General features: G+C 50.8%; 1 protein-coding gene across 3 annotated transcripts in view; it reads right to left on the bottom strand.

Moving 5' to 3' along the window:
* LOC119956402 (excitatory amino acid transporter 2-like) overlaps window positions 1-16,090 on the bottom strand; it is a 48,403-nt gene that overhangs the window by 18,959 nt on the left and 13,354 nt on the right. For all 3 annotated transcript variants that reach the window (XM_038783588.1, XM_038783589.1, XM_038783587.1), the window contains exons 3-6: window positions 12,154-12,306; window positions 9,310-9,560; window positions 4,118-4,298; window positions 1,783-1,909 (exon numbers count right to left, since the gene is read on the bottom strand). In XM_038783588.1, coding sequence (XP_038639516.1) covers window positions 1,783-1,909; window positions 4,118-4,298; window positions 9,310-9,560; window positions 12,154-12,306 — 712 coding nt within the window. The remainder of the gene's footprint in view (window positions 1-1,782; window positions 1,910-4,117; window positions 4,299-9,309; window positions 9,561-12,153; window positions 12,307-16,090) is intronic.

Genomic DNA, 16,090 nt, shown 5'->3' with positions numbered 1-16,090 from the left:
ATCCCATAGTACAACGAAGAGCAGGAGGTGTTCTCCTTGACATCCTGGATGATATTTATCCCTTTACCAACATCATCCAAAACAGGTAAGAGAGTCATTGCTGCTCTTGGGATCTTGCTGTGCCCCAATTGGCCGCTGTGTTTTCCTACTTTGCAACTACAGTTCATAAGAACCGCATCGGCCGGAAAGTGCTTTGCGATGGCCTGAGGTTGTGAAAGGCACGGTAGAACCTATAGAATCTCGAACAGGTCTGGCACAGAAGGAGGCCATTCAGCCCATCGTGTCCCATGCTGGCTATCTGCAACTCAGCTGGTCTCACCTTTCCCATCAACCCTGAAAGTCTTCAGATAATGATCGAATTCCCTTTAGAAAGTCCTGGTTGAATCTGCTTCCACCACACTCAGGGGCAGCGCACTCCCAATCCTCACTACTCGCTGCGTAAAATCAAATATTTTCCTCACATCGCCATTTCTCCTTCTGCCAATCACCTGAAATGGGTGCCCTGGTTCTCGAACTTGCCTCCAACGGGAACAGTTTCTCTGGACTCTGTCCAGACCCCTTATGGATTTGAGCACCTCGATCAAATCTCCTCTCAACCTTCTCCTCTCGAAGGAGAACATAGAACATAGAACAGTACAGCACAGAACAGGCCCTTCGGCCCTCAATGTTGCGCCGAGCCATGATCACCCTACTCAAACCCACGTATCCACCCTATACCCGTAACCCAACAACCCCCCCCTTAACCTTACTTTTATTAGGACACTACGGGCAATTTAGCATGGCCAATCCACCTAACCCGCACATCTTTGGACTGTGGGAGGAAACCGGAGCACCCGGAGGAAACCCACGCACACAGGGGGAGGACGTGCAGACTCCACACAGACAGTGACCCAGCCGGGAATCGAACCTGGGACCCTGGAGCTGTGAAGCATTTATGCTAACCACCATGCTACCCTGCTGCCCCCTGCTGCCCCAGACGCACCAATCTATCCCCATAGCTGCAGCTCCTTATCCCTGGAACCATTTTCATTAATAATAATATAATTAGAATCTTTATTATTGTCACATGTACATCAACACTGCAATGAAGTTACTGTGAAAAGCCCCTAGTTGCCGCACTCCGGCGCCTGTTCGGGTACATGGAGGGAGAATTCAGATTGTCCAAATTACCGAACCGCACGTCTTTCGGGACTTGTGGGAGGAAACCAGAGCATCCATAGAACATAGAACATTACAGCGCAGTACAGGCCCTTCGGCCCACGATGTTGCGCCGACCTGTGAAACCCCTCTAATGTCCCTCTACACTATTCCCTTATCGTCCATATGCCTATCCAATGACCATTTGAATGCGTTTCAGAGGAAACCCACGCAGACACTGGGAGAACGTGCAGACTCCGCGCAGACAGTGACCCAAGCCGGGAATCGAACCCGGGTCCCTGGTGCTGTGAAGGAACAGTGCTAACCACTGTGCTACCATGTCGCCTTTGTTCTCTGCACTCTCTCTAATGCCTGCATGTCCTTCCGAAAAAGTGTGTATTGAGAACAGTGTTCTAGTTGAGGCTGAATCAGTGTTTCATACAAGTTCACCACATCCTCTGTTCCTTTGTACTCTATTTATAAAGCTCAGGATCCTTCTGTCTTATTAACCACTTTCTCAACCTGCTCTGCCACTTATTCATGATTTGTGCACATATCTCCCCCACCCCCTGCTCCCAGGTCCCTCTACGCCTGATTCTGTGGCCTCCACCCTTGCTCGTCCCGCGTGGTGTGAACCATCCTTACCACATGATCATTAAAACCAGATTCATGATGATCTCATTGAGAACATTGAAGAATTCGGCCATGATACGTGCCCTTTCTCCCATCTTCCCCATACAAATACCGAACGCAATGAAGAATCCAATCAGGCCTAGGAGACAAAAGACAACAAAAGTCAAACAATTGTAATTAGAAGTACAATAAAGCGGTCATAATATCAGGCTGGAACAGGGTGGATCGTCTTTACTTCAAGAGCCTTCAATGCCCTGACATTCTAATCCAAATAAAGAGCTGTCATTGAATTAGGGCAGCACGGTAGCGCAGTGGCTAGCACAGTCGCTTCACAGCTCCAGGGTCCCAGGTTCGATTCCCGGCTGGGTCACTGTCTGTGCGGAGTCTGCACCTTCTCCCCGTGTCTGCGTGGGTTTCCTCCGGGAGCTCCGGTTTCCTCCCACAGTCCAAAGATGAGCAGGTTAGGTGGATTGGCCGTGCTAAATTGCCCCTTAGTGTCCAAAAAGGTTAGGTGGGGTTACTGGGTTATGGGAACAGGGTGGAGACGAGATCTTAAGTAGGGTGCTCTTTTCAGGGACCGGTGCCAACTCGATGGGCTGAATGGCCTCCTTCTGCACTGTAAATTTTATGGTAATTAAGTTTTGCCTTTGTCGTTCCGACAGTCATTGTCACGCTGGGATTAGCCAACTCAGCACAGACTAGGATTCAATTCGGAACCTTCTGATCCACTAGACCCATCAGACATTAAAGAAAGATAGGCAAATTGAGATATTGATGAGCTGTGAAGTGTCAAAGAGTCGTTATGGCGCAGAATGAGGCCATTCAGCCCATTGAGTCCATGCTGGCCCCCAGTAGAGCAATCCCCTTCCCTTGCTCTATCCCCGTAGCCCACAAAGTGTCCATTCAAATTTCCTTTTGAAATCATCAATTATCTCCGCTTCCACCACTCTCATAGGCAGCGAGTTCCAGCTCATTGCTATTCACGGCCGAAAGGTGTTCTCTGTGACATCCCGTCCCCTTGCATCCCTTGCTCAAAATCTTAAATCTGTGTCCCCCCCCTCGTCCTTGTATCATCAGCTAATGTGAACAGCTTTTCTTCGTCTTACCTTGGAAATGAAATGAAAATCGCTTATTGTCACAAGTAGGCTTCAATGAAGTTACTGTGAAAAGCCCCTAGTCGCCACATTCGGCGCCTGTTCGGGGAGGCTGGTACGGGAATCGAACCGTGCTGCTGGCCTGCCTTGGTCTGCTTTAAAAGCCAGCGATTTAGCCCAGTGAGCTAAACCACCCCCTGCTCCCTACACGCGACTCAGGATGCCCCGCTCAAGGTTCACCGGCCTTATCACGCCTCGCAATCTGCATCCCGCCCAATCAGGTTAGGATCCAGATTTGCAGATTCAAGTGAGTCGTTAGTCTCACTCGAGTACGCCTAGGCTGTTTCTACCTAGCACCCGGGATCGAATGGCCTCGCCTCGGAGACCCCGAGCGGGCGCCGCCTAGCACACACGTGGACCAGGCGTACCGGGCACTTGGAAGGGTCTCCCGGGGGGGGGCTCAGGGGCCCCCTGGGTAGTCAGGCTCTGGACAGAGTGGTACCCTGGCACCGATACCACCTGGGCACCCTGGCACTGCCAGCTTAGCACCCTGACACAGCCAGCTTTTGCCTCCACTAAGGCAGTGCCAGGACAGCATGTGGCACTGCCAGGCTGCCAGTGCCCAGTTGCCCAGGTGGCATTATGCCCGTACCAGGGTTCGGTGCCCTGTCCCTATGAGGTGGGGTGCGGGGGGGGGGGGGGGGGGGGGGGGGGCTCAGTGACACCTTTATTGGAGAGCTGGATCATCCAGAGGCCGGAGGGGGGTTTCAAACATTGGCGAGCGGAGCTTTCAGCGAAAATAAATCCAGTGAATCTAGTGTAACTCAGTTTTGGAGTGTGGATTAAATATTATCGAGATAGTGCCACTGTGTACAATCACCACATGGTTTACAGTCTATAAATTCTCTTGCTATCTGTGCTCAATAATTATTTTTACATTTTGCATTTCCTCAGGAAGGGAATAACAGCATTATCCTCTATCCTGCCACCCCAATATCACACCTGAAGTACTTTCCCATTAAGGCATTTATTAAAGTTGTAGCCCCAGTTATGGGCCCCATTAAGAAAACAAGAACCCAAGGTTGCGCACAGAATTAACCCTGGGGCCCTCTCTGTGCAAGTGTCGGTCACCATTCTTCCATCTTCTGGCCTTTGCCTTCATCACCAGTGAAGGAACTCCCATCTTCCAATATGGCGGCATTGTTTCCCAGAATCCCCCTTGAGTTAATTAGCTAGTGAGTCGAGAGCCGTACCTAGAACATTCATGCCCCATTTGAGTTCCAGGTGCTTTTCTGTGACGAAGATATGTCGGGCATTGGCGCCAGGGAGGGTTCCGTTCGGGTAGGAAGCGTTGGCCAGGAGGGCGTGGGTCACGTTGTCAGATTTGGCGTCATCAGCGAGAGAGACTGGAACCTTCTTTGATACTGTTTGTACCTAGTTGAGGAGCCCAAATCAATTTGGTTAGCAAAATAAGCGTATTACTGAAACAATTTCGAACAATAGCCTTTTAAAAATTAAATTCCATTTGAAATGTGGTGTCACGCCAGGTGCATGCTGGGATTGTTGAATCCATTCAGAGAGCTGATTTTAAAATGGTTACCCAGGCAACAGGAGAATGGAAATAGGCCAATCCAATTGACGTTGATTTGAAGACGTCCTGTACAAGGAATTGACAACCACAGAGCATGGCTTAGACACCAAACAGCTTGTGGTGAATGTATTATGCCAATAATCCACCAGTGTATTTGTATCTGTGCTGTTGCCCTTGTGGGCTTCTCCTATGGGACCATTGTATGGTATTATCCATAGGGGAACATGTTGGGGCATGTACGGGCTCCGCCCATGGCTCCTCCCCTTGAAGGGAGGTATAACGAGCAGTCAACCTGTAGGCGGTTCTCAGTATTGGATCAGTCGCAGGCAGGCACTGTTCTAAGTTGATTAAAGCCACGGTTTACTTCTACTCTTGTCTCGAGTAAATTGATGGTCGCATCACAGCCAATGGCAAGGATAATGTAAGGCTGCATTTAACATGGCCTCCTCCCTATGTGGCCACCTAAAATGGTGTCCAGCAAGGGATGCTGGGAAAAATGGTCAGGTTTTATGGCCAAGCAGGCTGCAGAATTCAGGTTAAGACACACTGGTTTATACAGGCGGAACGCGCACATGTCAGGTAGGTAGCCCCCTCTACCTTCCTGTGCCCCCCCCCCCATCCATTCCCCGTAACAGGGAGGAGTGGGGGGGGGGGGGTAAGGAGTGGCGGGTAAGGTGCCCACCAGCTCACCTGCCTTTAGGCCTCTCGAGAGCCTTAATGGCTAATTATTGCCCTCAATCGGCCTCCACTCTGTAATAAGACGCGTAGCAGCAGGCAAGAGTGGGACGGCCATTTTATTCGTCACCTTTGTCGGAAAGGTCGGGGGAAGGACACAACGTTCGGGTTGTGGGGGAGGGGTCGTTGTTCTGTGTGCATTGTGGGCAATCCACATAAGATGTCACACCCACGTCTGTGCTTCCCACCTGGTCCTTAAAATTACCCCCTGCTCCCCTCAGCGCTCCCCCATCCTCTACAGTACCAGATTCAAACCCCCCCCCCCCCACACCCCACCCTAAAGGATTTACATGGTTACCATCCTCGATCTCCATGGGCCCGCTTGCAGCTCCCACCGTGCCGACCGTTGAGTTCTGATCAAAGTGGCCGGCCACTCTCGAGAGCAGGTCTTTGGCGCACCAATTGGCTGGAGGTCCAACCCTCAGGTGCTCGTGGTCGCTGCGGGGCGGCCTTCTTTAAGATCTGTCGGTTTGGACCTGACCTTTCAGCCACCACCCCCCCCCCCCCCCCCTGCCCCCAATACCCTCCATTTTATAAAACCCAGCCCATGGACACACTTTCAACTCTCACACTTGAAGTCAACGTCACGACCAATAATATTGTTCCCCCCAACCCATATGACTTTCGATTCACACCAACAATTTGCATTCGTGTTGCGCCTTTAATGGAGTAAACGTTCCCCAAGGTTGAGACGTCTAACCTGACAATGTTTGTCAATCGGCCACAGGGTAAGATAGTCACGGCAAGCCCTCTTATCGAGTAAAGGAGTAGAAACGGTCCCCTCGCGTAAAAGGATCAAGGACGAGAGGGGCAGACATTTAAAGTGATTTTCAAAAGAAGGCAGCGTGGTACGAGGGAAAGCATGTTCATGCGGCGAGTGATTGGGGCCTGGAATGCACGGCCTGGAAGTGTGGTGGAGGCAGGTTCAATCAAGAGGGCATTAGATGATTATTTGAATAGAAACAACGTGCAGGGATATGGGGAAAAGGCAGGGGCAATGGCAATTAGTCATGATGCTCTTTCGGAGGCCAGTGCAGACCCGATGGGCCAAATGGCCTCCTTCTCCTCCGTGACAGTTTCGTCACTCGGTAGGTTTTACAGAGCGAGCGAAAGGGCGAGGGAGCGAAATGCAGAACCCAGGACCCAGGCAGCTAAAGATGGAGGGCGGGAGGCGAGGCGGGATTTAGGGAGAGAGTTCTGGGGGATAGAACCAACGCAGCTTGAGCCTGCCTCTAACGGGGGCCACAGAGAGGGGCGGAATGAATGATTGGCAGATTTTTCGAGGAATTTACAGCTGAAGGGTGGGAGAAACCATGGAGGAATTTACGTGACTTGGGTGAGGTGGGAGATGAAACTATTTGTTTCCAGTGATTCAGAATGTCACAATATACATCCATGTATATGATGGAGGGCAGACAGGCAGTGATTGGCACACAGGATGACCAGTGAGCACACAGAACACAGCAGCCAATCACCAGACAGGACACGGCCACTACAAAGCCAGAAGGCACCAGTTTTCCTGCCCTCTCGGGACCCAGCCTCTGAGACAGTCAGAGCTCGTGAGCAGCAGCTAGGACAAAGTGGTAGTCAGTTAGTTTGGTCAGGCTAGCCTCAGGTCTCCAGTCAAGTCAGCATAGTGTCAACCCACAGTTAAGCATGTAATATAGTTTAGATGTTAAATAAAATCGTGTTGCATCTCATCAAGTGTTTGAAGCCTACCTCTCTCAACACTGCATCAAACGCAGTCCACATAGACCCGGCTTACCCAACACATCACAGAAGAGCTGCCTCTGATTGCTGCCTGGCCCAGAACTCAACGTTGGGTATGACTAAAATGAGGCTGGGGAGGCCGCAGTTGGGAATGCTGGATGGGACAGTGTTTTGGGACCTTTACTCCAGTTCAGCAGTGGTCAATCCAGGGCCTGGGGGCCACATTGCGGCCCCTCTGGATTCTGAGTGGGGCCCACAAGACATTTTATTGACCGTTGCACAGACACAGGGTCGCCACGTTCCGCTGATTTCCATCCCGTGTCGTTTTTTTTTTTCCTACCGGTATGGCTGAAGTGATTTGCTCTTAAAGCGAGGGCGGGTGGAGTGAGGAGTGTGTGCTGATTGCTCACATCGACTGCGAGAGCCGGGCGCTCCCTCTGTATCCAAACAAAGTGTGATCATTTATTTTGTTTAAACCATTTGAAGTTGATGATAGTTGACGGTGACACAGTGGTTAGCGCTGCTGCCTCACAGCGATAGGGTCCCGGGTGTCTGCGTGGGTTTCCTCCGGGCGCTCTTGTTTCCTCCCACAAGTCCAAAGATGAGCAGGTTAGGTGGGTCTACAGATAGGGCGGGGGAGTGGGCCGAGGTAGGGTGCTCTTTCGGAGGGTCGGTGCAGACTCGATGGGCCGAATGGTTTCCTTCTGCACTGTCGGAATTCTATGGATATGAATCATTAAGCATTTTCCATAACTCGACACAAAATACTTGATGTGTATTAAATGTACTCACCTGAGGAAGGAGCTACGCTCCGAAAGCTAGTGATTCCAAACAGACCTGCTGGACTTAAACCTGGTGTTGCAAGACTTCTTACTGTATTAAATGTATTTAATCTTATTCATTGGGTCATGGTTAGTGAACAAGATTGTGCTTCTAGCTGGCCTAAGAATGGATCAGCGGATGTTTGCTATAACCTGACTTGCGTGTGATTAACTCGCTCCAGAGGACTGACCAGGGATGTACTTCTGAGGCTGTACAAGGCTCTGGTCAGACCCCATTTGGAGGATTGTGAGCAGTTTTGGGCCCCGTATCTAAGGAAGGACGTGCTGGCCTTGGAAAGGATCCAGAGGAGGTTCACAAGAATGATCCCTGGAATGAAGAGCTTGGGCGGGATTTTCCCTGCTCGGGGGTGGGCCAGAGAATCCCTGCAACCGGGCCACGCCACCCCGACGCCGGCACTCGATTCTCCGGCCCGGATGGGCCGAGCGGCCGCTCTAAAAAGGCAGAGTCCCGCCGGGCTGTCCACACCTGGTCTCAGCCGGCGCGAACTCTGCGCGCAGGGTCGGGATGCGGCCTGTTTGGGGGGGGGGGGGCTCCGATGGGGTCTGGCCCACGATCGGGGCCCACCAATCGGTGGGCCGGCCTCTCGCTCCCCGGGCCTATTTTCTTCCGCGCTGGCCCCTGAACCCCCGCGCTATGTTGCGTCAGGGCTGGTGGGTTGAGGGAGACCACCGCGCATGCGCGGGATGGCGCCGGCGCCACTGCGCATGCGTGGATCCCGCAACGCACAGTTCGCGCCGGGTGGATGGGAGGCTGGAGCGGCTTGAACCGCTCCAGCGCCGTGCTGGCCCCCTGTAGGGGCCAGAATCGGTACCCCCAACGGCCTGTTCACACCGTCGTGAAACGGCGTGGGCACTCTGCCGCCGAATGGGAGAATCCCGCCCCTTGTCTTTTGAGGAGCGGTTGAGGACTCTGGGTCTGTGCTCGTTGGAGTTTAGAAGGATGAGGGGGGATCTTATTGAAACTTACAGGATACTGCGAGGCCTGGATAGAGTGGTCGGGGAGAGGATGTTTCCACTCGTAGGAAAAACTAGAAGCAGAGGCCACCATCTCAGACTAAAGGGACGATACTTTAAAACAGAGACGAGGAGGAATTTCTTCAGCCAGAGGGTGGTGAATCTGTGGAACTCTTTGCCGCAGAAGGCTGTGGAGGCCAAATCACTGAGTATCTTTAAGACAGGGATAGATAGGTTCTTGATCAATAAGGGGATCAGGGGTTCTGGGGAGAAGGCAGGAGAATGGGGATGAGAAACATATCAGCCATGATTGAATGGCGGAGCAGACTCGATGGGCCGAGTGGCCTAATTCTGCTCCTATGTCTTATGGTCTTATGGAGCACAAATTCAAGGTTGACAGTCCCTGTGGAATGGGAGCCGAGATGTAAGACTAAGACTGATCTGTCAGATGCATGTAAAAAAATGTCATGGCGCTATTTGCCCAAGTGTAGAGGGATTCTCTCCAATGAGACGTGCAGGGGTCAGGAAAGGTTCTATACAAATGCGCGTCGTTTTCGGACTGTGAACCTTGTGTGAGCAAAATAAGCATCTGATTAATCTGTAGGAAGGTCACCTGTTGGAAACACGCCTGCACGAGGTTCTCCGGGAATAGATTCCGGATGAGGTCCAGGAAGGCGTCCAAACTCGACACTTCGGTGTTCCTGGACATCACGGTCATCTGCTTCCGGAGCTTCCGGTTGCCGGGGTGGATGGCAATGACCAGGATAACACCGAGAGCGGCAGCAATGATGGTCGTGGACATGTAATAGACCATGGCCCGCGAGCCCATCCTCCCACATGACCGGGCGTCAAGACTGGAGAGACCTGGGGAGAGAGAGAGAGAGAGAGAGAGAGAGAGAGAGAGATGGGAGCAATACCTTGCGAGAGATTTGTAAATCCTGATGAAATCGTTTCACCCACAGCATTAAACTGCCTTGCCTCTCTCCAATGCTGAGTAATTTGCCCTATTCCCCCGACCCTTTTCCTATCGCATTCATTATTTGTGGGCCGCCCCTTTTCCCCTTTTTTGTCCCTCTTGGGTCTTATTGAAGTCACGAGGTCGCCACTTTTGTTGCGTTGCTTCCTCCCACCAGTCAAAACCATACCCCGGGGAATTTCCTTGGATCAGCTCAGCTGTGATCTCATTGGAGCAGGTTCAAGGGGCCGAATGGCTTACCCCGTAAACTCACCCGACCTGAACATCTTCGGACGCTAAAGGGACAGTTCAGAATGGCCAATCCACATAACCTATGTATCCCTGGACACGAAGGAGCAGTTTATCATGCCCAATCCACCTAACCTGCACATCTTTGGACTGTGGGAGGAAACCGGAGCACCCGGAGGAAACCCACGCACACACGGGGAGGATGTGCAGACTCCGCACAGTCACCCGAGGCCGGAATCGAGCCTGGGTCCCTGGTGCTGTGAGGCAGCAGTGCTAATCACCGTGCCGCCCACTAGTTGCACCTTGTTAGTTTATTGTGGATACGCAGGGTGGATGTGAGTGAATCTGAGACAGGAAACCCAGCAGGAAGATACCTGATGGATATCACTGATATCGCTGAAGATGGATGCAAAACCTGAGGGATGTTTTCTGAGTGAATATCCAGTGGGACATTCATGTCCATCTCTCATAAGATTACAAGGATAACCCCTGATCCCCTTATCAATCAAGAGGGGTTCGATAAGATCATGGCTGATCCGATTGAGGCCTTAGCTCCACTTTCCCACCTGTCCCCCATAACCCTGAGCTCCCCCTTGTCGACCAAATATCTGTCCAGCTCCACCCGGAATGTACTCGATGATCCAAACCCTGTTGTTCACGGAGGAAGAAAATTCCAAATACCAACGGCGCTCTGGGGGAGGTAATTCCTCCTCACCTCCAGCATAAATGGGAGATGCCGGGCGGGATTCGCCGACCCTAGGCCGGCTTGGAGAAACGCCGGTGGTGGTGGTGGGGGGTGGGGGGGGAGACCCCAGGGGGAGGCCTCCACCGTGACCTGGCCCGCGATCGGTTCCTATCGATGGCGGGCCGGCTGTTGGGGGCCTATGTTCCTCCGCGCCGGACCCCTGTTGCTCTCCACCATGTTGGGTCGGGCCCGGCGTGGAGAAAGCGACCCATGGCGCATGCGCGAATTCACGCCGACCGTAGCCCGTAGGCGCAGACCCGCTGTGCCCGTTTGACACCGGTATCGGCAGCTGGAGCTGCGTGAGTCGCTCCATCACCATGCTGGCCCCCTGCAGGGTGCAGGAACCATGCTCCTAAAGGGCCTGTAGACACCGTGGTAAAACACGACGGCGTTTACGACGGCGTCAACACTTAGCCTCAGGATCAAAGAATCCCGCCCGCCACGTTTTTTTAAACTGTGCCCCCGGTCCTACATTTTCCCATTGAGGGGGGGGGATTCTTCCAGCATCGACCACGTCAAGCCTCCTCGAAATCTCACTTTTCAATAGGACCCCAAATGTTCCTACCTAAATCCCGAGGTGAAGAAGGACTTAAAGTGGGAGCAAGTCGCCCATGGTACAGATCGATGGTTATGGCCGGAGACGGCCTGTCAAATATTAATCACGCTGTGAATCCTTGTGTTTCAGCAAATTAGCCTCTCTACTTAAGAAATAACAAAAACAATAAACATGGCCTCCTGTCAATCTGTGAACCCTTCCGCTACGTCACACTAAGGTGAAGTCTGACGATACTTCTGGAGCCAAGAGGGTGGTGGGAGAACTATTATTTGCATCTATTCAGCTTATTTACTTAATTCAAGAGATGGTGCTGTGCTAAAATGTCTATTTTATATTCCTAAATTATCCTCAACAGCATCCAGGTGGTTCAGCTTTAATTTCAGGCATCTCCAGGACACTCCTGGAGTGGTTGGGAACCCCAGCATCAAGTCACAGGCTCATGGAGGCCCAGGAGGCCGCCATGTAGGCTATCAGATCCCTGTTTCCCATTGGTTCCTGCCCAGCAAAGGTAACACTGAGCCATTGAGTGCAGGACAGTCTTGGTGAGATGCTCCCATTGTCATGGGGTGATACAGCACAGGTGGAGGCCATTTGGCCCAAAGTGCCCATGCTGGCCCTTTGAAGGAGCTGCCCCGTTAGCCACACTAACCTGCTCTTCGCCCATAACCCTGTACGTGTTGCTAAGAAGGTTGCTCCAATAAACCACAGCTTCCAGATGGTAAGCTCCAGCAGGGAAAGCTCTCCCTAAGCGTGGACAGGAACTGGGTTGACTGCAAAGCATTCCATAGTCGAATAGCCCGCATGTTCGCAGCTGAAGAGTGAGTGAAGTGCAGGGTGGGGTTAGAGAGGCACCTGTTGCTGCGATCGGCAGGTAATGTGGGTAAGCAAGAACAGGAGCAGGAAAAGGATGAAGGCGGACGATTTCGGTGGGGCGACTGTCCTGCTTTCTCACCTGAGATCAGACTGGAGATGATGAGCGGGAGAATCAACATCTTCAACATCCGCATGAGAATATCACCGGGAAAGGACACGAGAAGGAGAAAGTTGGGGCCTAGATCTGGCACCATACGCAGGAGACACCCAAACACTGCACCCAGGATCACACCTGAAGCACAACAGGTTAAAACAAGCATCAGATTCTCAGGTATTAAACACAGATTCATGACAATGCACGCACACACACACACACACAACACACACACAACACACAACACACACACACAAAACACACACACAACACACACACACAACACACAAAACACACACACAACACACACACAAAACACACACAACACACACACAACACACACAACACACACACAACACACACACAACACACACACAACATACACACACAATACACACAATACACACACACAACACACACACAACACACACACACAAAACACACACACAACACACACACAACACACACACACAACACACACACAACACACACACAACACACACACAACACACACACAACACACACATAAAACACACACAAAACACACACAAAACACACACAACACACACACAACACACACATAAAACACACACAAAACACACACACAACACAAAACACACACACAAACACACACACAACACACACACACAACACACACACAACACACACACAACACACACACAACACACACACAACACACACACAACACACACACAACACACACACAACACACACAAAACACACACACAACACACACATAAAACACACACAAAACACACACAACACACACATAAAACACACACAAAACACAAAACACACACACAAAACACACACAACACACACACACAACACACACAAAACACACACAACACACATAAAACACACACAAAACACACACACAACACACACACACAAAACACACACACAACACACACACAAAACACACACAACACACACACAACACACACACAACACACACACAACACACACACAACATACACACACAACACACACACACACACACACACACACACAAAACACACACACAAAACACACACACAAAACACACACACAAAACACACACACAACACACACACAAAACACAACACAACACACACAACACAACACACAACACACACACACACAGTGCCCACCGACCTTACCTGCCCGGTGGACACCATAGGGGACTGTGGTGTGTTATCGACCCCTTCCGTCACATTCCATTTTACGTTTCTTTTGAGATTTTGCTTACCATGATGCAGCGCCCCTTTAAGGAGCTGCAGTTTCATTCATCCCAGAGTTTGTTAACTCTGTTTATTCCGTTAACCAAAGCAAACACATAGCTGGGAGAAAGACCTGCAGTTTTTCATAACACCCTCCTCAAACTCAGACCATTTCAGGGTGCCGGAGAAGAAAATTTCTGAAGTGCAGTCTCTGCTGTAATGTGGGAAACCCTCGAGCCAATTTGTGCACAGCAAGTACCCACAAACAGAAATAATAATCTTTATTATTGTCACAAGTAGGCTGACATTAACACTGCAATGAAGTTACTGTGAAAATTCCCCTAGTCGCCACACTCAGGCGCCTGTTCGGGTACACAGAGGGAGAATTCAGAATTTCCGATTCGACTAACAAGCACGTCTTTCGGGACTTGTGGGAGAAAACCGGAGGAAACCCACGCAGACACAGGGAGAACATTCAGATTCCGCACAGAGAGTGACCCAAGCCGGGAATCGAACCCGGGACCCTGGCGCTGTGAAGCAACAGTGCTAACCACCGTGCTTTCATGTGACATTGACCAGGGAATCTGTTTCTCAGTGATGTCGGTCGAGGGATAACTATCGACCAGGACATGATGAGAAGACGCTCCTGCTCTTCGAGAAAATGTGGCCATTGACCTTTCGGCAAGATTGGAATGTCCAACCAGCTGGAGGGGTGGGATAATTCCACCCACTATCCACCCACTCCCAGGTGGCAACACTGGTACCGTCCACCTTGCAGCAAAAAAAGGTACCCAGACAGACTGGCGTTAGGGCAGATTCTTCAGGAGGTCCAATCTGGTGCTTAGATTTTTAAAACTGCTTAATGAACAGCAAAGGGACTCATCCCTCGATGAATTGCACGCGTGCTTAAGTGAGCTTGAGACGGCAGACAGATGTGTGACAGTGGCTTTGCGCCAACCACCTTTCTTTCTCTTCAAATGCAGAGCAGAGGTTGATTAAAAGGAAAAAGCCAACAGCAGCCGTCCGAGGGATTTGCTCCCAATTTTAATTTCTTATTTACCCGGGATTTACGCAGGAACATTGAGGCCCTGATGAAATTTCAATCCCTTCTGATCGAGAAGCAATTACAGGATCCTCAGAGAAGTCAGAGAATTCACATGAATTAATGTGGCGCTGTCTGTTTCAAGAGGTAACATGTGAGGCTGCCTTGGGTTCAATTCCATTTGTAATCTTCTTTGTAAAGAGCAGCTCAAGTCTCGAAAATTGAAGCCTAATCTTCAACATTAAAACAGAGAGATGTCTGTACGATGATGGTACAAACACTCGGACCATATCTCACTGTGCCATGTTTCACATGACTGGTGTCTCTCAGTCCCTCTCTCTCAGGGTCTTAGGATACCGTAAGAAGTCTTACAACACCAGGTTAAAGTCCAACAGGTTTGCTTCAAATCACTAGCTTTCGGAGCGCTGCTCCTTCCTCAGGTGAATGAAGAGGTATGTTCCAGAAACATGGTTTAGCTCACTCGGCTAAATCGCTGGCCTTTAAAGCAGACCAAGCAGGCCAGCAGCACGGTTCAATTCCCGTACCAGCCTCCCCGGACAGGCGCCGGAATGTGGCGACTAGGGGCTTTTCACAGTAACTTCATTGAAGCCTACTCGTGACAATAAGCGATTTTCATTTCATATAGACAAAGTCAAAGATGCAAGACGATACTTTGAATGCGAGCATTTGCAGCTAATTAAGTCTTTACAGATCCAGAGAGAGGGGTAACCCCAGGTTAAAGAGGTGTGAATTGTCTCAAGCCAGGACAGTTGGTAGGATTTTGCAAGCCCAGGCCAGATGATTGTGGGGGGGGGGGGGGGGGGGGGGGGAATGTAATGCGACATGAATCCAAGGTCCCGGTTGAGGCCGTACTCATGTGTGCAGAACATGGGTACCTGTTTCTGTTTGGCGTTATCCAAGGCAGCGGCCTTCAGGATGCGCGACAACGCAGAATCGCCAAACAGATATTTATAGCCAAGTTCCGCACGCATGAGTACGGCCTCAACTGGGGGGCCTTGGATTCATGTCGCATGACAGCCACAACAATACAATCAATCCCTTCCAGGAACTCCAACCCGATTAAGAAATCAAACAGGGCCCGGTTATATTTATCTTGCCGTTTCATTGCAAACTGCCCTACATTTGAGGAAATCACGAGCTTAATCCGACAAACAGAAGCATTTAATTATGTGACGCAAGGTAAAATAGAAACACAACACAGTGCAGCTGTGGAGGGAGTCAAAACGAATGTCCGCACGTGAACGCTCTAAATCGCTGGCTTTGAAAGCAGACCAAGGCAGGCCAGCAGCACGGTTCAATTCCCGCACCAGCCTCCCCGAACAGGCGCCGGAATGTGGCGACTAGGGGCTTTTCACAGTAACTTCATTTGAAGCCTACTTGTGACAATAAGCGATTTTCATTTCATTTCATTTTCACACACATGGGCGAATGCATGCACGCACAATCACACGGCCACCATACACACAAAATGAACACAGGCAGACACAAACACACATGTGCACACATGAACACGTGCACATAAATACATGCAAACACACACATGAACAAACACACACACAAATGAACACAGGCACGTGCACCCACACATGCACACACGCACACGAATACTTGCACGCACCAATATGAACACACACAT

Source organism: Scyliorhinus canicula, chromosome 23, assembly GCF_902713615.1.
Source record: "Scyliorhinus canicula chromosome 23, sScyCan1.1, whole genome shotgun sequence".
Taxonomy (NCBI): domain Eukaryota; kingdom Metazoa; phylum Chordata; class Chondrichthyes; order Carcharhiniformes; family Scyliorhinidae; genus Scyliorhinus; species Scyliorhinus canicula.
Note: the sequence above shows the minus strand (reverse complement) of the source record. Positions and strands in the feature narration are given on the sequence as shown.